The sequence below is a fragment of the Pseudophryne corroboree genome, chromosome 2 (genome assembly GCF_028390025.1).
Source record: "Pseudophryne corroboree isolate aPseCor3 chromosome 2, aPseCor3.hap2, whole genome shotgun sequence".
NCBI lineage: Eukaryota > Metazoa > Chordata > Amphibia > Anura > Myobatrachidae > Pseudophryne > Pseudophryne corroboree.
Window position 1 is genome coordinate 436,870,209 of NC_086445.1, and position 24,320 is coordinate 436,894,528.

The following is a 24,320-nucleotide window of genomic DNA, read 5'->3' on the forward strand; positions in this document are numbered from 1 at the left end:
GTAGAATTTTGAGGGAACACACATGCACATACATATACATATATATACATATATATATATATATATATATATATATATATATACACACACACATACATACACACACACACACACACACTTTTTGTTTCAAAGCCACACTTTTATAAATGCACCGTTCTATGTATAAAACTCATGCATTTCATGAATGCTGTTAAAAAAAATTAAATTAGTTGCCAGTTTACAGGTGAAAAAAAAAAATATATAGGCGTTATACCTTGAAAGCAGAGTCAGGATCCTTGCCATGTAGAAGTCCAAGCACTTGAATAAGACATGAATTAAAATGCTCATATCTATTAGAGAGAAAAAAAAATAGGATTTTAATACCTACCGGTAAATACTTTTCTCCTAGTCCGTAGAGGATGCTGGGGACTCCAAAAGGACCATGGGGTATAGACAGGATCAACAGGAGACATGGGCACACCATAAAACTTTGAATGGGTGTGAACTGGCTCCTCCCTCTATGCCCCTCCTCCAGACCTCAGTTATAGGAACTGTGCCCAGGGAGACGGACATTTCGAGGAAAAGGATTTTTGTTAAACTAAGGGTGAGATACATACCAGCTCACACCACAACACACCGTACAACTGGATTACCAGGAATACCAGAGAACAGTATGAACGTAAAACAGCAACAAGCTGAACATAACCGATACACAACCTTCGAGTAACCGAAAACAACAACAACTGCAAGTAACAGTCCGCACTGGGATGGGCGCCCAGCAACCTCTACGGACTAGGAGAAAAGGATTTACCGGAAGGTAATAAAATCCTATTTTCTCTTACGTCCTAGAGCATGGGTCTTCAACCTGCGGCCCTCCAGCTGCTGTGAAACTACACATCCCAGCATGCCCTGCCACAGTTTTGCTATTAAGGTATGCTAAAACTGAGGCAGTGCATGCTGGGATGTGTAGTTTCACAGCAGCTGGAGGGCCGCAGGTTGAAGACCCATGTCCTAGAGTATGCTGGGGACTCCAAAAGCACCATGGGGTCTATACCAAAGCTCCAGACCGGGCGGGAGAGTGCGGACAACTCTGCAGCAGCGATTGAGCAAACATGAGGTCCTCATCAGCCAGGGTATCAAACTTGTAGAACTTAGCAAAAGTGTTTGAACCCGACCACGTAGCTACTCGGCAAAGTTGAAGTGCCGAGACCCCTCGGGCAGCCGCCCAAGATGAGCCCACCTTCCTGGTAGAATGGGCCTTCACTGACTTCGGCAACGGCAAATCCAGCTGTAGAATGAGCGTGCTGAATCGTATTACAAATCCAGTGTGCAATAGTCTGCTTGGAAGCAGGATTTCCAATCTTGTTGGAAGCATACAGGACAAACAGAGCCTCCGTTTTCCTAACAAGAGCCATTGTGGCGACATACATTTTCAAAGCTCTTACGACATCGAGAGATTTTGGCACCGTCACGGCATCTGTAGCCACAGGCACCACAATAGGTTGATTTATGTGAAACGAAGAAACCACCTTCGGCAGAAATTGTTGACGAGTCCTCAATTCCGCTCTATCCGCATGGAAAATAAGAATTTACTCACCGGTAATTCTATTTCTCGTAGTCCGTAGTGGATGCTGGGGACTCCGTAAGGACCATGGGGAATAGACGGCTCCGCAGGAGACTGGGCACATCTAAAGAAAGATTTAGGTCTATCTGGTGTGCACTGGCTCCTCCCCCTATGACCCTCCTCCAAGCCTCAGTTAGGACACTGTGCCCGGAAGAGCTGACACAATAAGGAAGGATTTTGAATCCCGGGTAAGACTCATACCAGCCACACCAATCACACCGTATAACTCGTGATAGGAACCCCGGTTAACAGTATGATAACAACGGAGCCTCTGAACAGATGGCTCGCAATAACAACCCGATTTGTGTAACAATAACTATTTACAAGTATTGCAGACAATCCGCACTTGGGATGGGCGCCCAGCATCCACTACGGACTACGAGAAATAGAATTACCGGTGAGTAAATTCTTATTTTCTCTGACGTCCTAGTGGATGCTGGGGACTCCGTAAGGACCATGGGGATTATACCAAAGCTCCCAAATGGGCGGGAGAGTGCGGACGACTCTGCAACACCGAATGAGAGAACTCCAGGTCCTCCTCAGCCAGGGTATCAAATTTGTAGAATTTTGCAAACGTGTTTGCCCCTGACCAAGTAGCAGCTCGGCAAAGTTGTAAAGCCGAGACCCCTCGGGCAGCCGCCCAAGATGAGCCCACCTTCCTTGCGGAATGGGCTTTTACAGATTTAGGCTGCGGTAGTCCCACCGCAGAATGCGCCAGCTGAATAGTGCTACAAATCCAGCGCGCGATAGTCTGCTTAGAAGCAGGAGCACCCAGTTTGTTGGGTGCATACAGGATAAACAGCGAGTCAGTTTTCCTGACTCCAGCCGTCCTGGAAACATAAATTTTCAGGGCCCTGACTACGTCCAGTAACTTGGAATCCTCCAAGTTCCTAGTAGCCGCAGGCACCACAATAGGCTGGTTCAAGTGAAACGCTGATACCACCTTCGGGAGAAACTGAGGACGAGTCCTCAACTCTGCCCTATCCATATGGAAAATCAGATAAGGGCTTTTATAAAACAAAGCCGCCAATTCTGACACACGCCTGGCCGAAGCCAGAGCCAACAGCATGACCACTTTCCACGTGAGATATTTCAAATCCACAGTCTTAAGTGGTTCAAACCAATGTGATTTCAGGAACTCCAAAACCACATTGAGATCCCAAGGTGCCACTGGGGGCACAAAAGGAGGCTGAATATGCAGAACTCCTTTGACAAAAGTCTGAACTTCAGGCAGTGAAGCCAGTTCTTTCTGGAAGAAAATCGACAGGGCCGAAATCTGGACCTTAATGGGCCCCAATTTGAGGCCCAACGTCACCCCTGCTTGCAGGAAATGCAGGAATCGACCCAGTTGAAATTCCTCCGTTGGGGCCTTCCTGGCCTCACACCAAGCAAAATATTTCCGCCAAATGCGGTGATAATGTTTTGCAGTGACATCCTTCCTGGCTTTGCTCAGGGTAGGGATGACTTCCTCCGGAATGCCCTTTTCTCAGTACCTTGGGAATGAGAGGCAGAGGAGGAAACACATAAACCGACTGGTACACCCACGGTGTTACTAGAGCGTCCACAGCGATCGCCTGAGGGTCCCTTGACCTGGCGCAATATCTTTTTAGCTTTTTGTTGAGGCGGGACGCCATCATGTCCACCTGTGGTCTTTCCCACCGGTTTACCAGCATTTGGAAGACTTCTGGATGAAGTCCCCATTCTCCCGGGTGGAGGTCGTGCCTGCTGAGGAAGTCTGCTTCCCAGTTGTCCACTCCCGGAATGAACACTGCTGTCAGTGCTAACACATGATTTTCCGCCCATCGGAGAATCCTTGTGGCTTCTGCCATTGCCCTCCTGCTTCTTGTGCCGCCCTGTCTGTTTACATGGGCGACCGCCGTGATGTTGTCTGATTGGATCAGTACCGGCTGGTTCTGAAGCAGGCGCCTTGCTTGGCTTAGGGCATTGTAAATGGCCCTTAGCTCTAGAATATTTATGTGAAGCGAAATCTCCTGATTTGACCACAGTCCTTGGAAATTTCTTCCCTGTGTGACTGCGCCCCAGCCCCGAAGGCTGGCATCCGTGGTCACCAGGACCCAGTCCTGTATTCCGAATCTGCGGCCCTCTAGTAGATGAGCCCTCTGCAGCCACCACAGCAGCGACACCCTGGTCCTTGCCGACAGGGTTATCCGCTGTTGCATCTGGAGATGGGACCCGGACCATTTGTCCAACAGGTCCCACTGGAAAGTCCTTGCGTGGAACCTTCCGAATGGAATCGCTTCGTACGAAGCTACCATTTTTCCCAGGACTCGTGTGCATTGATGTACCGACACCTGTCCCGGTTTTAGGAGGTCTCTGACTAGAGATGACAACTCCTCGGCTTTTTCCACTGGAAGAAACACTTTTTTCTGGTCTGTGTCCAGAATCATTCCCAGGAACAGAAGACGTGTCGTCGGGACCAGCTGTGAGTTTGGAATATTGAGAATCCAGCCGCGCTGTTGTAGCACTTCCCGAGAAAGTGCTACCCCCACTACCAACTGTTCCTTGGACCTCGCCTTTATCAGGAGATCGTCCAAGTACAGGATAATTAAAACTCCCTTCTTGCGAAGGAGTATCATCATTTCGGCCATTACCTTGGTAAAGACCCTCGGTGCCGTGGATAACCCAAACGGCAGCGTCTGGAACTGATAGTGACAGTCCTGTACCACAAATCTGAGGTACTCCTGGTGAGGAGGGTAAATGGGGACATGCAGGTACGCATTCTTGATGTCCAGGGAGACCATGTAATCCCCCTCGTCCAGGCTCGCAATAACCGCCCTGAGCGATTCCATCTTGAACTTGAACCTTTTGATATAAGTGTTCAAGGATTTTAAATTTAAGATGGGTCTCACCGAACCGTCCGGTTTCGGTACCACAAACATTGTGGAATAGTAACCCTTCCCTTGCTGAAGGAGGGGTACCTTGACAATCACTTGCTGTGAATACAGTTTTTGGATAGCCACCAACACTGGCAGAGGGTGTTGCTGGTAAGGCAGATTTTAGAAAACGGCGGGGGGGGGGGGGGGGGGGGGGGCGTCTTGAATTCCAGCCTGTACCCCTGAGATACTACTTGAAGGGCCCAGGGATCCACCTGTGAGAGAGCCCACTGTGTGCTGAAATTTCTGAGACGGGACCCCACCATACCCGGATCCGCCTGTGAAGCCCCAGCGTCATGCTGTGGACTTACCGGACGCGGGGGAGGACTTTTGCTCTTGGGAACTGGCTGTATGCTGCAGCTTTTTCCCTCTACCTTTGCCTCTCGGCAGAAAGGATGCGCCTCGAGCCCTCTTGTGTTTATGGGGCCGAAAGGACTGTACTTGATAATACGGTGCCTTCTTTTGCTGTGGGGTAGCCTGTGGCAAAAATTTCGATTTCCCAGCCGTAGCTGTGGAAACGAGGTCTGAAAGACCATCCCCAAACAGTTCCACCCCCTTATAAGGCAAAACTTCCATGTGCCTTTTTGAATCGGCATCACCTGACCACTGCCGAGTCCATAACCCCCTTCTGGCGGCAATGGACATTGCGCTTATTTTTGATGCCAGCCGGCAAATATCCCTCTGTGCATCACGCATGTATAAGACAGCGTCCTTTATATGCTCTACTGTCAGCAAAATAGTGTCCCTATCCAGGGTATCAATATTATCTGACAGGGAATCTGACCACGCGGCAGCAGAACTGCACATCCATGCTGATGCAATCGCTGGTCGCAATATAATGCCCGTGTGTGTATATATAGCTTTTAGGGTAGCCTCCTGCTTTCTATCAGCAGGATCCTTTAGGGCGGCCGTATCCGGAGACGGTAGTGCCACCTGTTTTGATAAACGTGTAAGCGCTTTATCTACCCTAGGGGACGTTTCCCAACTGACCTATCCTCCGGGAAAGGGTACGCTGCCAATAACCGTTTAGAAATTATCAATTTCTTATCGGGGGAAGTCCAGGCTTCCTCACACACCTCATTTAATTCCTCAGATGCAGGAAAAACTACTGGTAGTTTTTTCTCACCGAACATAATACCCTTTTTTGTGGTACCTGGGGTACTATCAGAAATGTGTAATACATTTTTCATTGCCTCAATCATGTAACGGGTGGACCTATCGGAGGGTACACTAGTCTCATCGTCGTCGGTATCCGTGTCGACATCTGTGTCTGCCATCTGAGACGCTGGAACAGTCACAAGCTGAGTAGCCGGCTGCCCTATGTCGTCAAACCTTTTATGTAAGGAGCTGACACGGTCACGTAATTCCTTCCATAAGTCCATCCACACAGGTGTCGACCCCTCAGGGGGTGACAACACATTTACAGGCATTTGCTCTGCCTCCACATCATTTTTCTCATCATACATGTCGACACAGCGGTACCGACACACAGCACACACACAGGGAATGCTCTGACAGAGGACAGGACCCCACAAAGCCCTTTGGGGAGACAGAGGGAGAGTATGCCAGCACACACCAGAGCGCTATATACCACAGGGATATCACCTATAAAGAGTGTTTTCCCCATATAGCTGCATATGTATATTATACTGCGCCTAAATTTGTGCCCCCCCTCTCTTTTTTACCCTTTCTGTAGTGCAGGACTGCAGGGGAGAGCCAGGGAGCGATCCTTCCAGCGAAGCTGTGAGGGAAAATGGCGCCAGTGTGCTGAGGGAGATGGCTCCGCCCCTTTTTCGGCGGGCTTTCTCCCTCTATTTTAATATTTCTGGCAGGGGTTAATATACACCTATATAGCCTCTGGGGCTATATATGGTGTCAGTTTGCCAGCCAAGGTGTTATTTATTGCTGCTCAGGGCGCCCCCCCCCCCCAGCGCCCTGCACCCATCAGTGACCGAAGTGTGTGGTGTGCATGAGGAGCAATGGCGCACAGCTGCAGTGCTGTGCGCTACCTTGGAGAAGACAGAAGTCTTCAGCCGCCGATTTTCCGGACCTTCTTGCTTCTGGCTCTGTAAGGGGGACGGCGGCGCGGCTCCGGGAACGGACGACGAGGTCGGGTCCTGTGTGCGATCCCTCTGGAGCTAATGGTGTCCAGTAGCCTAAGAAGCCCAAGCTACCACCACTTAGGTAGGTTCGCTTCTTCTCCCCTTAGTCCCTCGCTGCAGTGAGCCTGTTGCCAGCAGGTCTCACTGTAAAATAAAAAACCTAAACTACACTTTCTTTCTAGGAGCTCAGGAGAGCCCCTAGTGTGCATCCAGCTCGGCCGGGCACAGAAATCTAACTGAGGCTTGGAGGAGGGTCATAGGGGGAGGAGCCAGTGCACACCAGATAGACCTAAATCTTTCTTTAGATGTGCCCAGTCTCCTGCGGAGCCGTCTATTCCCCATGGTCCTTACGGAGTCCCCAGCATCCACGAGGACGTCAGAGAAAATCAAATATGGGCTCTTGTGAGACAAAGCCGCCAATTCCGATACCCGTCTGGCGGACGCCAAGGCCAAAAGCATGACCACTTTCCAAGTGAGAAATTTCAACTCAACCTTTCGCAATGTTCAAACCAGTGAGACACAAGAAATTTTAACACCACTTCAAGATCCCACGGTGCCACGGGTGGCACAAACGGAGGATGGATATGCAGCACTACCTTCACGATAGTCTGAACTTAAGGAAGGGCGGACAATTCTTTCTGAAAGAAAATAGATAAAGCTGAAATCTAAACTTTGATGGAACCCAATTTCAGGCCTGCATCCACGCCTGCCTGCAAAAAATGGAGGAAACGACCCAGCTGAAACTCCTCCGTAGGAGCTTTCTTGGCTTCACACCACGACACATTTTCTCCAAATACGGTGATAATGCTTCGCCGTGACCTCCTTTCTAGCCTTAAGGAGAGTGGGTATGACTTCCCAGGGAATACCCTTTTCAGCTAGGATTTGGCGTTCAACCTCCACGCCGTCAAACGCAGCCGCGGTATGTCCTGAAATACGCATGGCCCCTGCAGTAACAGGTCCTCTCTGAGAGGAAGCGGCCAAGGATCTTCTATGAGCAATTCCTGAAGATCCGGATACCAGGCCCTCCGTATCCAATCTGGAACGACGAGTACTGCCGGAACCCTTGTTCGTCTAATGATCCTCAACACTTTTGGAATGAGAGGAAGTGGAGGGAACACATATACCGACTGAAACACCCACGGAGTTACCAGGGCGTCCACTGCACTGGCTTGGGGGTCCCTTGACCTGGAACAATACCTCAGAAGCTTCTTGTTGAGGCGAGACGCCATCATGTCTATTTGAGGAATTCCCCAATGCCTTGTCACTTCTGCAAATACCTCTTGATGAAGAGCCCACTCTCCTGGATGGAGATGGTGTCTGCTGAGGAAGTCTGCTTCCCAGTTGTCCATGCCCGGAAGGAAGACTGCTGACAGAGCGCTCACGTGCTTTTCCGCCCAGCGGAGAACTCTTGTGGCCTCCGCCAACGCCGCTCTGCTCTTTGTTCCGCCCTGGCGGTTTACGTACGCCACCGCTGTTACGTTGTCCGACTGAATCAGGACAGGTAGACCTCGAAAAGGTGTTCCGCTTGCAGAAGGCCGTTGTAAATGGCTCTTAACTCCAGAACGTTTATGTGGAGACAAGTTTCCTGGCTTGACCATTTTCCCTGGAAACTTCTTCCTTGTGTGACTGCTCCCCAGCCTCGGAGACTTGCATCCATGGTCAGCAGGACCCAATCCTGGATCCCGAATCTGCGTCCCTCGAGAAGGTGAGAACTTTGCAGCCACCACAGGAGATATTCTGGTCCTGGAAGATAGATTTATTTGCCGGTGCATGTGCAGGGGAGACCCGGACCATTTGTCCAGCAGGTCCCACTGAAACACCCGGGCATGAAACCTGCCAAACGGAATGGCTTCATAAGCCGCAACCATCTTCCCTAGCACTCGAGTGCATTGATGAATAGACACTCTTGCCGGTTTCAGAATCTCCTTGACCATGCATTGGATTTCCACAGCTTTTTCCGCTGGAAGAAACACTCTCTGCAGCTCCATGTCCAGGATCATGCCCAAGAAAGGCAGCCGAGTTGTCGGAATCAACTGAGACTTTGGCAAATTCAGAATCCAACCATGATGTTGCCGAACCGTCAGGGAGAGTTCTACATTTCTTAGCAACTGCTCCTTCGATCTCGCCTTTATCAGGAGAACGTCCAAGTACAGGATAATTGTGACACCCTGCTTGCGTAGGAGTACCATAATTTCCGCCATCACCTTGGTGAAGACCCTCGGGGCCGTGGAAAGCCCAAACGGCAACTTCTGAAATTGGTAATGATAATCCTGCACCGCAAATCTCAGGAAAGCTTGATGCGGAGGATATATCGGGACGTGTAAGTAGGCATCTTTTATGTCGACTGACACCATAAAATCCCCCCCCTTCTAGACTGGAGATCACTGCTCGAAGAGATTCCATCTTGAACTTGAAAGTTTTCAAGTACAGATTGAGGGATTTTAGGTTCAGGATCGGTCTGACCGAGCCATCTGGCTTTGGCACGACAAAGAGGCTCGAATAAAACCCTTCTCCCCGTTGGGACGGGGGTACCTGGACAATGACACTCTGTTGACACAGCTTTTTTATCGCAGCACACACTACTTCCCTTTCTGGGATAGAAACAGGCAAGGCTGATTTGAAAAACTGGTGGGGGGGGCACCTCCTGAAACTCCAGTTTGTACCCTTGGGATACTATGTCTAACACCCAAGGATCTAGGCCCGAGTGAAACCAGACCTGACTGAAGAGTCGGAGACGCGCCCCCACCGACACGGACTCCCGTAGGGGAGCCCCAGTGTCATGTGGTGGACTTGGCAGAGGCCGGAGAGGACTTTTGGTCCTGGGAGCCTGACACAGCAGGCGACCTTTTCCCCCTTCTTCTACCTTTTGAAGCAAGGAAGGACGAGCCTCTTCCTTTTTTGTATTTATTAGGCCGAAAGGACTGCATCTGATAATGGGGTGCCTTTTTCTGTTGTGCTGGAACATAAGGAAGAAAAGATGACTTACCCGCTGTAGCGGTAGACACCAGGTCAGCGAGGCCGTCACCAAACAAGACACTACCTTTATATGAGAGAGCTTCCATAGCTTTCTTGGAGTCGGCATCAGCATTCCATTGATGAATCCACAGCGCTCTCCTGGCCGAGACTGCCATGGCATTGGCCCTTGATCCCAAGAGGCCAATATCCCTCGCTGCATCCTTTAGGTAAGCTGCAGCGTCCCTGACATAACCGAGAGTCAAAACAATGTTATCCCTATCCAGGGTATCCATGTCAGATGGCAAATTATCAGCCCACTTAGCTATAGCACTACTCACCCATGCCAACACCACGGCAGGTCTGAGGAGTGCACCCGTAGTGACATAAATGGCCTTTAATGTCGTTTCCTGCTTACGATCCGCAGGGTCCTTAACGGCAGCAGTGTCGGGAGACGGAAGCGCCACCTTCTTGGACAGCCGCGACAGAGCTTTGTCAACACTGGGAGATGACTCCCACTTTTCCCTGTCGTCAGAGGGGAAAGGATATGCCATAAAAATTCTATTGGGAACCTGCCACCTTTTATCAGGGAAACGTCACCTCAGGCTTCTTTCCCTTATACAAACAAACCCTTGCATCAGGAACAGCAGGTTCAGAAAATAAGAATTTACTTACCGATAATTCTATTTCTCGGAGTCCGTAGTGGATGCTGGGGTTCCTGAAAGGACCATGGGGAATAGCGGCTCCGCAGGAGACAGGGCACAAAAAGTAAAGCTTTCCGATCAGGTGGTGTGCACTGGCTCCTCCCCCTATGACCCTCCTCCAAGCCAGTTAGGTACTGTGCCCGGACGAGCGTACACAATAAGGGAGGAATTTTGAATCCCGGGTAAGACTCATACCAGCCACACCAATCACACCGTACAACTTGTGATCTAAACCCAGTTAACAGTATGATAACAGCAGAGCCTCTGAAAAGATGGCTCACAACAATAATAACCCGATTTTTGTAACTATGTACAAGTATTGCAGATAATCCGCACTTGGGATGGGCGCCCAGCATCCACTACGGACTCCGAGAAATAGAATTATCGGTAAGTAAATTCTTATTTTCTCTATCGTCCTAGTGGATGCTGGGGTTCCTGAAAGGACCATGGGGATTATACCAAAGCTCCCAAACGGGCGGGAGAGTGCGGATGACTCTGCAGCACCGAATGAGAGAACTCCAGGTCCTCCTTAGCCAGGGTATCAAATTTGTAGAATTTAGCAAACGTGTTTGCCCCTGACCAAGTAGCTGCTCGGCAAAGTTGTAAAGCCGAGACCCCTCGGGCAGCCGCCCAAGATGAGCCCACCTTCCTTGTGGAATGGGCATTTACATATTTTGGCTGTGGCAGGCCTGCCACAGAATGTGCAAGCTGAATTGTATTACACGTCCAACTAGCAATAGTCTGCTTAGAAGCAAGAGCACCCAGTTTGTTGGGTGCATACAGGATAACAGCAAGTCAGTTTTCCTGACTCCAGCCGTCCTGGAACACATTTTCAGGGCCCTGACAACATCTAGCAACTTGGAGTCCTCCAAGTCCCTAGTAGGTGCAAGGCACCACAATAAGCTGGTTCAGGTGAAACACTGACACCACCTTAGGGAGAGAACTGGGGACGAGTCCGCAGCTCTGCCCTGTCCGAATGGACAAACAGATATGGGCTTTTTTGAGAAAAAACCACCAATTTGACACTCGCCTGGTCCAGGCCAGGGCCAAGAGCATGGTCACTGTTCATGTGAGATGCTTCAAATCCACAGATTTGACTGGTTTTAAACCAATGTGATTTGAGGAATCCCAGAACTACGTTGAGATCCCACAGTGCCACTGGAGGCACAAAAGGGGGTTGTATATGCAATACTCCCTTGACAAACTTCTGGACTTCAGGAACTGAAGCCAATTCTTTCTGGAAGAAAATCGACAGGGCCGAAATTTGAACCTAAATGGACCCCAATTTGAGGCCCATAGACACTCCTGTTTGCAGGAAATGCAGGAAACGACCGAGTTGAAATTTCTTTGTGGGGCCTTCCTGGCCTCACACCACGCAACATATTTTCGCCACCTGTGGTGATAATGTTGTGCGGTCACCTCCTTTCTGGCTTTGACCAGGGTAGGAATGACCTCTTCCGGAATGCCTTTTTCCCTTAGGATCCGGCTTTCCACCGCCATGCCGACAAACGCAGCTGCGGTAAGTCTTGGAACAGACATGGTACTTGCTGAAGCAAGTCCTTTCTTAGCGGCAGAGGCCATAAGACCTCTGTAAGCATCTCTTGAAGTTCCGGGTACCAAGTCCTTCTTGGCCAATCCGGAGCCATGAGTATAGTTCTTACTCCTCTACGTCTTATAATTCTCAGCACCTTAGGTATGAGAAGCAGAGGAGGGAACACATACACCGACTGGTACACCCACGGTGTTACCAGAACGTCCACAGCTATTGCCTGAGGGTCTCTTGACCTGGCGCAATACCTGTCCCGTTTTTTGTTCAGACGGGACGCCATCATGTCCACCTTTGGTATTTCCCAACGGTTTACAATCATGTGGAAAAAACTTCCCGATGAAGTTTCCACTCTCCCGGGTGGAGGTCGTGCCTGCTGAGGAAGTCTGCTTCCCAGTTTCCATTCCCGGGATGAAACACTGCTGACAGTGCTATCACATGATTTTCCGCCCAGCGAAAAGTCCTTGCAGTTTTTGCCATTGCCCTCCTGCTTCTTGTGTCGCCCTGTCTGTTTACGTGGGCGACTGCCGTGATGTTTTTCCCACTGGATCAATACCGGCTGACCTTGAAGCAGAGGTCTTGCTAAGCTTAGAGCATTATAAATTTACCCTTAGCTCCAGTATATTTATGTGGAGAAAAGTCTCCAGACTTGATCACACTCCCTGGAAATTTTTTCCTTGTGTGACTGCTCCCCAGCCTCTCGGGCTGGGCTCCGTGGTCACCAGCATCCAATCCTGAATGCCGAATCTGCGGCCCTCTAGAAGATGAGCACTCTATAACCACCACAGGAGAGACACCCTTGTCCTTGGATATAGGGTTATCCGCTGATGCATCTGAAGATGCGATCCGGGCCATTTGTCCAGCAGATCCCACTGAAAAGTTCTTGCGTGAAATCTGCCGAATGGAATTGCTTCGTAGGAAGCCACCATTTTTACCAGGACCCTTGTGCAATGATGCACTGTTTTTAGGAGGTTCCTGACTAGCTCGGATAACTCCCTGGCTTTCTCTTCCGGGAGAAACACCTTCTTCTGGACTGTGTCCAGAATCATCCCTAGGCACAGCAGACGTGTCGTCGGATCAGCTGCGATTTTGGAATATTTAGAATCCACCCGTGCTGTTGTAGCAGTATCCGAGATAGTGCTACTCCGACCTCCAACTGTTCCCTGGACTATGCCCTTATCAGGAGATCATCCAAGTAAGGGATACTTAAGACGCCTTTTCTTCGAAGAAGAATCATCATTTCGGCCATTACCTTGGTAAAGACCCGGGGTGCCGTGGACAATCCAAACGGCAGCGTCTGAAACTGATAGTGACAGTTCTGCACCACGAACCTGAGGTACCCCTAGTGAGAAGGGCAAATTTGGGACATAGAGGTAAGCATCCCTGATGTCCCGGGACACTATATAGTCCTCTTCTTCCTGGTTCGTTATCACTGCTCTGAGTGACTCCATCTTGATTTGAACCTTTGTAAGTGTTCAAAAAATTTTTTAGAATAAGTCTCACCTAGCCTTCTGGCTTCAGTACCACAATATAGGGTGGAATAATACCCCTTTTCTTGTAGTGGGAGGGGTAATTTAGTTATCACCTGCTGGGAATACTGCTTGTGAATTTTTTCCCATACTGCCTCCTTGTCGGAGGGAGACCTTGGTAAAGCAGACTTCAGGAGCCTGCGAAAGGGAAACGTCTCGACCTTCCAATCTGTACCCCTGGGATACTACTTGTAGGATCCAGGGGTCCTGTACGGTCTCAGCGCCATGCTGAGAACTTGTCAGAAGCGGTGGAACGCTTCTGTTCCTGGGAATGGGCTGCCTGCTGCAGTCTTCTTCCCTTTCCTCTATCCCTGGGCAGATATGATCTTATAGGGACGAGAGGACTGAGGCTGAAAAGACGGTGTCTTTTTCTGCAGAGATGTGACTTAGGGTAAAAAACGGTGGATTTTCCAGCAGTTGCCGTGGCCACCAGGTCCGATGGACCGACCCCAAATAACTCCTCTTCCTTTATACGGCAATACACCTTTGTGCCGTTTGGAATCTGCATCACCTGACCACTGTCGTGTCCATAACATCTTTTGGCAGTTATGGACATCGCATTTACTCATGATGCCAGAGTGCAAATATCCCTCTGTGCATCTCGCATATATAGAAATGCATCCTTTAAATGCTCTATAGTCAATAAAATACTGTCCCTGTCAAGGGTATCAATATTTTTAGTCAGGGAATCCGACCAAGCCACCCCAGCTCTGCACATCCAGGCTGAGGCGATCGCTGGTCGCAGTATAACACCAGTATGTGTGTATATACTTTTTATGATATTTTTCCAGCCTACTGTCAGCTGGTCCTTGAGGACGGCCCTATCTATAGACGGTACCGCCACTTGTTTTGATAAGCGTGTGAGCGTCTTATCCACCTTAAGGGGTGTTTCCCAACGCGCCCTAACTTCTGGCGGGAAAGGGTATACCGCCCATAATTTTCTATCGGGGGGAACCCACGCATCATCACACACTTTATTTAATTTATCTGATTCAGGAAAAACTATGGTAGTTTTTTCACATCCCACATAATACCCTCTTTTGTGGTACTTGTAGTATCAGAAATATGTAACACCTCCTTCATTGCCTTTAACGTGTGGCCCTAATAAGGAATACGTTTGTTTATTCACCGTCGACACTGGATTCAGTGTCCCTGTCTGTGTCTGTGTCGACCGACTAAAGTAAACGGGCGTTTTAAAACCCCTGACGGTGTTTTTGAGACGTCTGGACCGGTACTAATTTTTTGTCGGCCGTCTCATGTCGTCAACCGACCTTGCAGCGTGTTGACATTATCACGTAATTTCCTAAATAAGCCATCCATTCCGGTGTCGACTCCCTAGAGAGTGACATCACCATTACAGGCAATTGCTCCGCCTCCTCACCAACATCGTCCTCCTACATGTCGACACACACGTACCGACACACAGCACACACACAGGGAATGCTCTGATAGAGGACAGGACCCACTAGCCCTTTGGAGAGACAGAGGGAGAGTTTGCCAGCACACACCAAAAACGCTATAATTATATAGGGACAACCTTATATAAGTGTTTTCCCTTATAGCATCTTAATATATAAGCATATCGCCAAATTAGTGCCCCCCCTCTCTGTTTTAACCCTGTTTCTGTAGTGCAGTGCAGGGGAGAGCCTGGGAGCCTTCCCTCCAGCCTTTCTGTGAGGGAAAATGGCGCTGTGTGCTGAGGAGATAGGCCCCGCCCCTTTTTCGGCGGCCTCGTCTCCCGCTCTTAACGGATTCTGGCAGGGGTTAAATATCTCCATATAGCCTCCGGAGGCTATATGTGAGGTATTTTTAGCCAAAATAGGTATTCATTTGCCTCCCAGGGCGCCCCCCTCCCAGCGCCCTGCACCCTCAGTGACTGCCGTGTGAAGTGTGCTGAGAGGAAAATGGCGCACAGCTGCAGTGCTGTGCGCTACCTTTAGAAGACTGAGGAGTCTTCTGCCGCCGATTCTGGACCTCTTCTTACTTCAGCATCTGCAAGGGGGCCGGCGGCAAGGCTCCGGTGACCATCCAGGCTGTACCTGTGATCGTCCCTCTGGAGCTGATGTCCAGTAGCCAAGAAGCCAATCCATCCTGCACGCAGGTGAGTTCACTTCTTCTCCCCTCTGTCCCTCGTTGCAGTGATCCTGTTGCCAGCAGGACTCACTGTAAAGTAAAAAACCTAAGCTAAACTTTCTCTAAGCAGCTCTTTAGGAGAGCCACCTAGAATTGCACCCTTCTCGGCCGGGCACAAAAATCTAACTGGCTTGGAGGAGGGTCATAGGGGGAGGAGCCAGTGCACACCACCTGATCGGAAAGCTTTACTTTTTGTGCCCTGTCTCCTGCGGAGCCGCTATTCCCCATGGTCCTTTCAGGAACCCCAGCATCCACTAGGACGATAGAGAAATATGTAAAACATCTTTAATAGCCACAATCATGTACTGAATACTCTTAACCAATTTTGGATGTAAACTGGCCTCACTATAGTCGACACTGGAGTCAGAGTCCGTGTCGGTATCCGTATCAGCTATTTGGGTAAATGGACGCTTTTGCAACCCTGAAGGGACCTGTACTTGGGACAAGGCGTCCTCCATGGATTTTCTCCACGATTGTGTCTGAGAATCAGATTTATCCAGCCTTTTAGACAATAACGCCATATTTGCATTCAATGTACTCAACATATTTACCCAATCAGCAGTCGGCGGTGCAGACAGAGTCATTCCCAAATCCTTCTCTGCGCCCCCAGTAACTTCCTCCGGGGAGGAGCACTCAGCCTCAGACATGTCGACATACTGTACTGACACACACACTCACACTGGCTATAAGGGACAAACCCACAGGGAAGCCTATTAGAGAAACACAGAGGGAGTTTACCAGCTCACAACCCAGCGCCCATATAATACTGAGAAAGAATATATGATGTCTGCGCTGTTATAATAGCACCAAATTACTGTGCCCCCCCCTGTTTTGCTCCCTGTACTTCTGTACTTTATCAGGAGAGTGGAGGTCCGGGCCAGCGTCTCTGCAAGTCTGTGAAGAGAGAAAATGGCGCTGGTAAGCTGTGAGGGCTAAGCCACGCCTCCTCCCGGCACGCTGTAGTCCCGATCGATTTTGAATATTTATACTGGCGGGGGCTCATATTTAGTGCCTAGGCACTTAGAATATCACTTGCATAGCCAGTCTGACTTTCAGTAACATGCTGCCCAGTGCGGCCCCCCACTCCCTGCATCCTGTAAGTGCCGTTGGAAGTATGTGTGGGAGCATGGCGCGCTGCGCTGTACCTCGTTACTGAAGTCTTCTGCCGTTACTGAAGTCTTCTGCCGTCACTGAAGTCTTCTGTTCTTCTATATACTCACCCGGCTTCTTTCTTCTGGCTGCTGTGAGGGGTTGACGGCGCGGCTCCGGTAACAAGCAGCTAGGCGGACCAAGTGATCGAACCCTCTGGAGCTAATGGTGTCCACTAGACTAAGAAGCAGAGCCTTTAACTCAGAAGAAGTAGGTCTGACTTCTCTCCCCTCACTACCACGAAGCAGGGAGCCTGTAGCCAGCAGGTCTCCCTGAAAATAAAAAACTTAACAGAAAGTCTTTTCAGAGAAACTCAGGAGAGCACCCCTAGTGCGTGTCCAGTCTCTCTGGGCACATAATCTAACGGAGGTCTGGAGGAGGGGCATAGAGGGAGGAGCCAGTTCACACCCATTCAAAGTCTTATAGTGTGCCTATGTCTCCTGCGGATCCCGTCTATACCCCATGGTCCTTTTGAAGTACCCAGCAACCTCTAGGACGTAAGAGAAAAATTATAATATATAAATCAGTTTACTGTTCAAACCCAAATAGGAGGAAAAAATAAAAACGTACAGGAAGTATGTCACTTAAAGCACATATTCAATTTAGAATGTATATTAAATGTATAGGTCTTTGGAATGTACCAACGCTAATTAGAATGTTATGAAATTATACATTAAAAAGGTGATTGTAAATAAGAAATTGACATTAGTTCTTGTTAAGCAGACTTAAAATAAAATCGTACTTGGAAGTGTGTATGGCATGTATCTGATAGATCACAGTACATTATCATGCAGCCTATAACATGGCATTTTTGTCAGCATTGCTTTTCTTTTGTTATCAGTTTTTAAGCAAAGTACTACACTTGATGAAGTCATTGTATGATCTTATAGGGACGGATTAAAACTGAAAATGTGGTATTTGAGCATGTTCCACAAAAGTTCACAGTAGAATCTATATAAGCAAAAGAACATGTTGTAATACTGAGTGCACACTGGCCTATATGTCGTGGGTGAATCGGCACTCCCAATATGTCTGAACGTCGTCATTCACAGACATATTGTGTCGGACCTGCAGCACAGCCATTGGCTGATATATCGGCGGGCCGTGCTGTGTGTACGAACGGTTGGCACGCTTGTTGCAGAGGCCACTGGTGACTGAAATCACAACTGGGCGGACACATGTAAATGCCCGTTCAGTTGTGACGTCGAGCACAACTAGGGAGGCCAATCCCGGGTCATTTTTTCAATCCCGGGTATCGGGATTGAAAAATGGTCAATCCCGGGATTCCCGGGATTGGCTTTCAACTGTTTCCTGCCATCCCCCACGCCCCTCCCCACCTGCCCCGTAGACATTAAAAAAAGTACAAACCTGCACAGCCGGGTAGCTGGTGAAGAGGAGGAGGCGGGGGAGTGCAGGGGAGCCGGTGGAGGAGTGCAGGGAAGCCGGGAGGAGGCGGCGGGTAAGCGTAGGGGGAGCAGGGAGGAGGCGGCGGGTAAGTGTAGGGGGAGCAGGGAGGAGGCGGCGGGTGAATACCGCCGTAACTTCCTGCTCTGTGGCTGCTGACAGCGCAGCGTGACCTCACAGGCACAGGTCACGCTGCGCAGGGGCAGCTGAGAGGAGGGAGCTGGGCAGCGTTTGAGCGTCCTGAGGACGCTCAACGCTGATCCCTCAATCCCCGGGATTGGACCTTCCAATCCCGGGATTGAATCCCGGACGTTTTTGGGCCTAAATCCCAGGATCCCGCCGATCCCGATCCCGGGATTGGCCTCCCTAAGCACAACACATCGAGCCGATGATCGGTTAAATGTGTATGAGTTTACCAATCGTCAGATTGGCCATCCGGCCATTTCGTCGACCTATATGTCGTGCCTAGTTTGTACCCTCCAAAGAATGTTACATACTACTAGTGCACTTTGCATGTATCCTCTTAATCAATGTCATCATACCCAATGATTAGGTATATCATTTTATGTAGGCACTTATCTGCAGAAATTTGTGTACTTATCTATACATATTAATGACTAAACCACAGATTATTTGGGTGTGATAAAATTATTGTACCAATTATATATTTATTATCCCCCATCAATAGCATTGGTGACATTCTGAAGATCATGTAGATAGCAAGATTTTGAGTTTCACCTGATAAATCGGTTTCTCTTAAGCCATGGGGGACACTGGAGAGACCATGGGTATAGCAGTGCTAGAGGAGAATGGATACTAAAGATTAACTTTTTAGGGCAGCCCAGGCTCACCCCCCAGCCAGATCTGCGTCCATCTGTCACATGCTGGGGGCCGCCCAGGACAGGTCAAGGCCACCCAGCATGTGTGAGGCCGCCTCCTGATCTAATTGCGGATGCATCAGAACTAAGGTTGACCCCAATCTGAGCGGCTGCGTGTGATGTCACGCTGCTGCTCCAATAGCAGTCTGGTGCCGCTCCCATCGGCTTGCCCTGCCCACCCAATGCCGCAATGCTGCCCCGTAAATGCCGCTGCTGTCAATTATATTGCGGTCGCGTCCATGGTGGATGCGACCACAATGTGTGTAGCCACGGAGACACATTGCTCCTGCTGCTCCTGTTTGCTCCTCAGTCAGCAAACTGCGCACAGGACACATCAGCGGCGGAGCTCGAATGACCCCCATAGTCACACAAGAGGGTAAGGAACCTGGTGTAACACAAAACCTAAACACAACCCAGGAGAAAGTGGCAAATGGGAGGGCATCCACTGTACCCCATGGCATCCGAGAAACATATTTGTCAGGTAAGAACCAAAATCTTGTTTACTCAGAAAACATTCACGAGAACTTAGCTATATTTAAAAGCCATTGTTATATGTAACAAACAAACAAACAAACAAACAAACAAACAAACAAAACAAGCAATATGCTTTAATTCCAATTCTGAATTTGCCCAAAGTGTGGGAGTATTAAAATAAACTAAAAACAAAAAATAATGAAACAAATATTACCTATGGATGTCCTAAATAATTGGACTTTGGTGCTTAATATCTTAAATGATTGTAAAACAGGATAACAACAAAAGCCCTTTTTCCAGAAACTGCAAGGTGTGTTTAATTTTGTCATCCAGAATTAAATAGGTTATTTACACAAATAGGAGCAATAGCCCTACCTCGTAAGATAGTCAGCAATTTTTGGATTCTTTAATACGTCCATAAGGAGGTCAACAGAATACTTTCTTGTTAATGTCCCATCTCCATTTACAAGAATATTGAATATTAACTGAAACGTCTGATGGATATTCCTGGAATGAAAAATCTTTAACACAAAGAACAGATAAACAATAAGTAAATGTGATCCAACACATTCAAAACAACAATGAAAATACTGTATGGTATTACTGCATTGCATATATAATTGTCTATATAGTTGTGCGTGTTCTAGTGGGATAATATTAAATAAGTCAGTCTCTCTATGAAATGAGGGGCTATCATTCATCACCAGAAAACAGCTTTGCAATGCAAAATTTACATGAGATTCACGCGCTATTCACCATCAATTCGGGTAGAGCATTAGTGCAACAATACCCTAAAAGAAATAAGACAACTGTTAAGTTCTTTAAGCAGTCATCTGCCCGATAGCTAAAATTACTAAGTGGGATCCCACTACCAAGTATCCAAGCAAAATGGGCTCTCAAAGTCTATTTTAAAGAGCCAGACAAAGTGTTAGTCGTCAGAATTTAGGGCAGATGGGCAAAGTGTTTTTTTTTTTTTTTTAAGCAATCACCTCACACACGAGACCTCGCTTGCTGGAGTCAGATGGACGCTGCCGTAAGCAGCGGCTGTGACACATCCTCCTGCTACGCTTGGAGCCGCTGCTGTAGTGCGGCTCTCCCCCATCTCCCTCCCCTCCTCCCCCTCCTCTCTGCTCACTCATCTCAATTTGACTTTTTTAAAGTCGAATTGAGATGTCCATTTGATTAGCCCTGGTCGGATCCATTCCGACAAAATGCATGTCGGAATGGATCCGACTTCAATTGAATATACCCCTAAGTGTCTAATTGCAGTGACTTCAGTTTGTCTGAATAGCTGTGTGTAGTGAGGCCAGATTCGGAAATATACATTCATGGCAAAGCATCCTAATCATAATCCAGATTTGTAAGGATGTTATTTAGGAATATTCAAATATTTTTGTAGTGTTGCAGTTGGAAAACAAAATTTATCAATTTTAAGCAGCCTAAACCACTTCTGAGAGCAAGAGCAAACAGAAGATATGGAGAGGTACTTGACCTTGCCACGACAGCTGTCTGCAGTCAGCAAACACATAGCAGCATTCACTTCACAGCAATAACTGAAGGTCAAACAAGAAATTACAGCCTCTTCTGCTATCATCAGCACCTAGTCCTACACATATTTTGAGTGACAATCTACAGAGTCAAATAGCTGCTGTCTGGAAAGAAACCCACATTTAACTGTAAAAGTATTCAGTAAAGGGCTAATATCTATCCACTGTTAATGCGCTTTTCATCCACTAATATCTGGAAGCACATAGCAAACAATTAAATGAAAAAATGGTTTCCTGTGGGCATTTCCCAACACTGAGTTCTAAAACTGTAATGCAATTATTGTAATGGTAGGTGTGCAAACCATGAAAGTGCACTTAGACATGTAAACATATTTAAAATGCATTTTTTTTTTTTTAACCCACTTCCTTGTGAATGAGCCCTAAACTCTATGTTGAAGTATAGGTCATTGGTACGGCCCCATCTGGAATACTGTGTCCAGTTCTGGAGACCCTATCTCCAGAAGGATATAAATACATTAGAGAGTGTACAAAGAAGGGCAACTAAAATGGTGCATGGCCTACATCACAAAACTTACCCGGAAAGGCTAAAAGATCTTAACATGTATAGTTTGGAGGAGAGAAGGGAAAGGGGGGACATGATAGAAACTTTCAAATATATCAAGGGTCTTAACAAAGTTCAGGAGGGAAACATTCTTCAAAGGAAAAGAAGTATTAGAACTCGAGGGCATACATTGAGACTAGAGGGGGGGAGGTTCAGGGGAAATTTAAGGAAAAATTACTTCACAGAAAGGGTAGTGGATAAGTGGAATAGCCTCCCATCAGAGGTGGTAGAGGCTAAGACTGCAGTGGCTTGTGGGTCCCTTGACCTGGAACAATACCTCGGGAGCTTCTTGTTGAGCCGAGACGCCATCATGTCTATCAACGGAATTCCCCAGCGTCTTGTCACTTCTGCAAATACCTCTTGGTGCAGAGCCCACTCTCCCGGATGGAGGTCGTGTCTGCTGAGGAAATCCGCTTCCCAGTTGTCCACCCCCGGTAGGAAAACTGCTGACAGTGTGCTGACGTGTTGTTCCGCCCAGCGAAGGATCTTTGTGGCCTCCGCCATTGCCGCTCTGCTCCTCGTTCCGCCTTGCCGGTTTATATGGGCCACCGCTGTGATGTTGTCTGACTGTACCAGGACCGGTCGATCCTGAAGAAGACTTCTTGCTTGGAGCAGGCCGTTGTAAATGGCTCTTAACTCGAGAATATTTATGTGGAGACAGGCTTCCTTGAGCGACCATTTTCACTGGAAATTTCTTCCTTGGGTGACTGCGCCCCAGCCCCGGAGACGTGCATCTGTCGTCAGAAGTACCCAATCCTGGATACCGAATCGGCGTCCCCCCAGGAGGTGATGAGCTTGTAGCCACCACAGGAGAGAAATTCTGGCTCTGGGAGATAGACTGATCTTCCGGTGAATGTGTAGATGAGATCCGGACCATTTGCTCAGCAAGTCCCACTGAAACACGCGGGCGTGAAATCTGCCAAATGGAATGGCTTCGTACGCCGCAACCATCTTCCCCAGAACCCGAGTACAATAATGGATCGACACACTCGTTGGCTTCAGAAGTTCTCTGACCATCGTCTGCAGTTCCCAAGCCTTTTCTTTTGGAAGGAATACCTTCTGTAACTCCGTGTCCAGAATCATGCCCAGAAAAGGAAGCCGAGTGGTCGGAATCAACTGGGATTTCGGCAAATTGAGCATACACTTCTCAGTAACCGTTCCTTGGACTTCGCCTTTATCAGGAGATCGTCCAAGTACGGGATAATTGAAAACCCCTTGTTTGCGAAGAAGAACCATCATTTCTGCCATGACCTTTCTGAAATTGGTAATGAGAATCCTGTATCGCAAACCTGAGGAAAGCCTGATGTGGAGGATATATCGGCACATGTAAGTAAGCATCCTTTATGTCGACTGACGCCATAAAATCACCGCTCGAAGGGATTCCATCTTGAACTTGAAGACTTTCAAGTATGGATTGAGGGATTTTAGATTTAGAATTGGTCTGACCGAACCGTCCGGTTTCGGTACCACAAAGAGGCTCGAGTAGAACCCCTCCCCCCGCTGGGACGGAGGGACGGGAACAATGACCTTCTGTAGACAATTTTTGAATAGCCGCCCGGACCACCTCCCTGTCCGGAAGAACCACTGGTAATGCCGAAATGAAGAACCGGTGAGGGGGCATCTCCCGAAACTCCAGTTTGTATCCTTGAGACACGATTTCTAACACTCAAGGATCCAGGTCTGATTGAATCCAGACCTGGCTGAATACCTGAAGACGGCCCCCACCGGTCCGGACTCCCCCAGGGAAGCCCCAGCGTCATGCGGTGGACTTGGTAGCAGCCGGGGAGGACTTCTGGTCCTGTGCGCCTGAGGCTGCAGGAAGTTTTCTTCCCCGTCCTCTACCCTTTGAGGCGAGGAAAGATTAACCTTTCCCACGCCTGTATTTGTTGTGACGAAAGGACTGCATTTGTTGATGTGGTGCCTTTTTCTGTTGTGTGGGAACATAAGGAAGAAAAGAGGACTTACCCGCAGTCGCGGTCGAGACTAGGTCCGCCAGGCCATCCCCAAACAAAACAGTACCTTTAAAGGGTAGAGCTTCCATAGACCTCTTGGAGTTGGCATCAGCATTCCATTGATGGATCCACAAGGCCCTCCTGGCAGATATCGACATGGCATTGGTCCTTGATCCCAAGAGACAGACGTCCCTTGCCGCGTCCTTTAGGTAATCCGCAGCGTCCTTAATATAACAGAGAGTTAGAAGGACATTATCTTTATCAAGAGTATCCATGTCACTAGCTAAATTCTCAGCCCATTTAGCAATAGCACTACTCACCCATACCGACGCCACAGCAGGTCTGAGCAATGCACCCGTATTAGCGAAAATGGACTTCAGACACGTCTCCAACTTGCGATCCGCCGAATCCTTGAGAGCTGCCGTGTCAGGAGATGGAAGCGCCACCTTCTTAGACAAACGGGATAGAGCTTTATCAACAGTTGGAGATGTCTCCCATTTTTCCCTGTCATCAGAGGGGAAAGGATACGCCATATAAATCATCTTGGGAATCTGCCATTTCTTATCCTGCGACTCCCAAGCCTTTTCACAAAGAGTATTCATTTCATGAGAGGGGGGAAACTTCACCTCCGGTTTCTTTCCCTTGAACAAGCAAATCCTTGTTTCATGTACCGCAGGTTCATCAGAAATTTGCAAAACATCCTTTATAGCCACAATCATGTACTGAATACTCTTAACTAATCGTGGATGTAACGCAGCCTCAGTGAAATCGACCTCGGAATCAGAGTCCGTGTCGGTATCCGTATCCCCCACCTGAGTAAAAGGCCTCTTATGGGACCCGGATGGGGTCTGTACCTGAGATAAAGCCCCCTCCATGGACTTTTTCCACACC

General features: G+C 48.5%; 1 protein-coding gene across 1 annotated transcript in view; it reads right to left on the reverse strand.

Annotated features, from left to right (window-relative positions):
* Window positions 1-24,320, reverse strand: part of CIP2A (cellular inhibitor of PP2A) — a 156,204-nt gene that overhangs the window by 63,271 nt on the left and 68,613 nt on the right. Inside the window, exons 7-8 of the mRNA XM_063953637.1 lie at window positions 19,744-19,889; window positions 254-329 (exon numbers count right to left, since the gene is read on the reverse strand). Coding sequence (XP_063809707.1) covers window positions 254-329; window positions 19,744-19,889 — 222 coding nt within the window. The remainder of the gene's footprint in view (window positions 1-253; window positions 330-19,743; window positions 19,890-24,320) is intronic.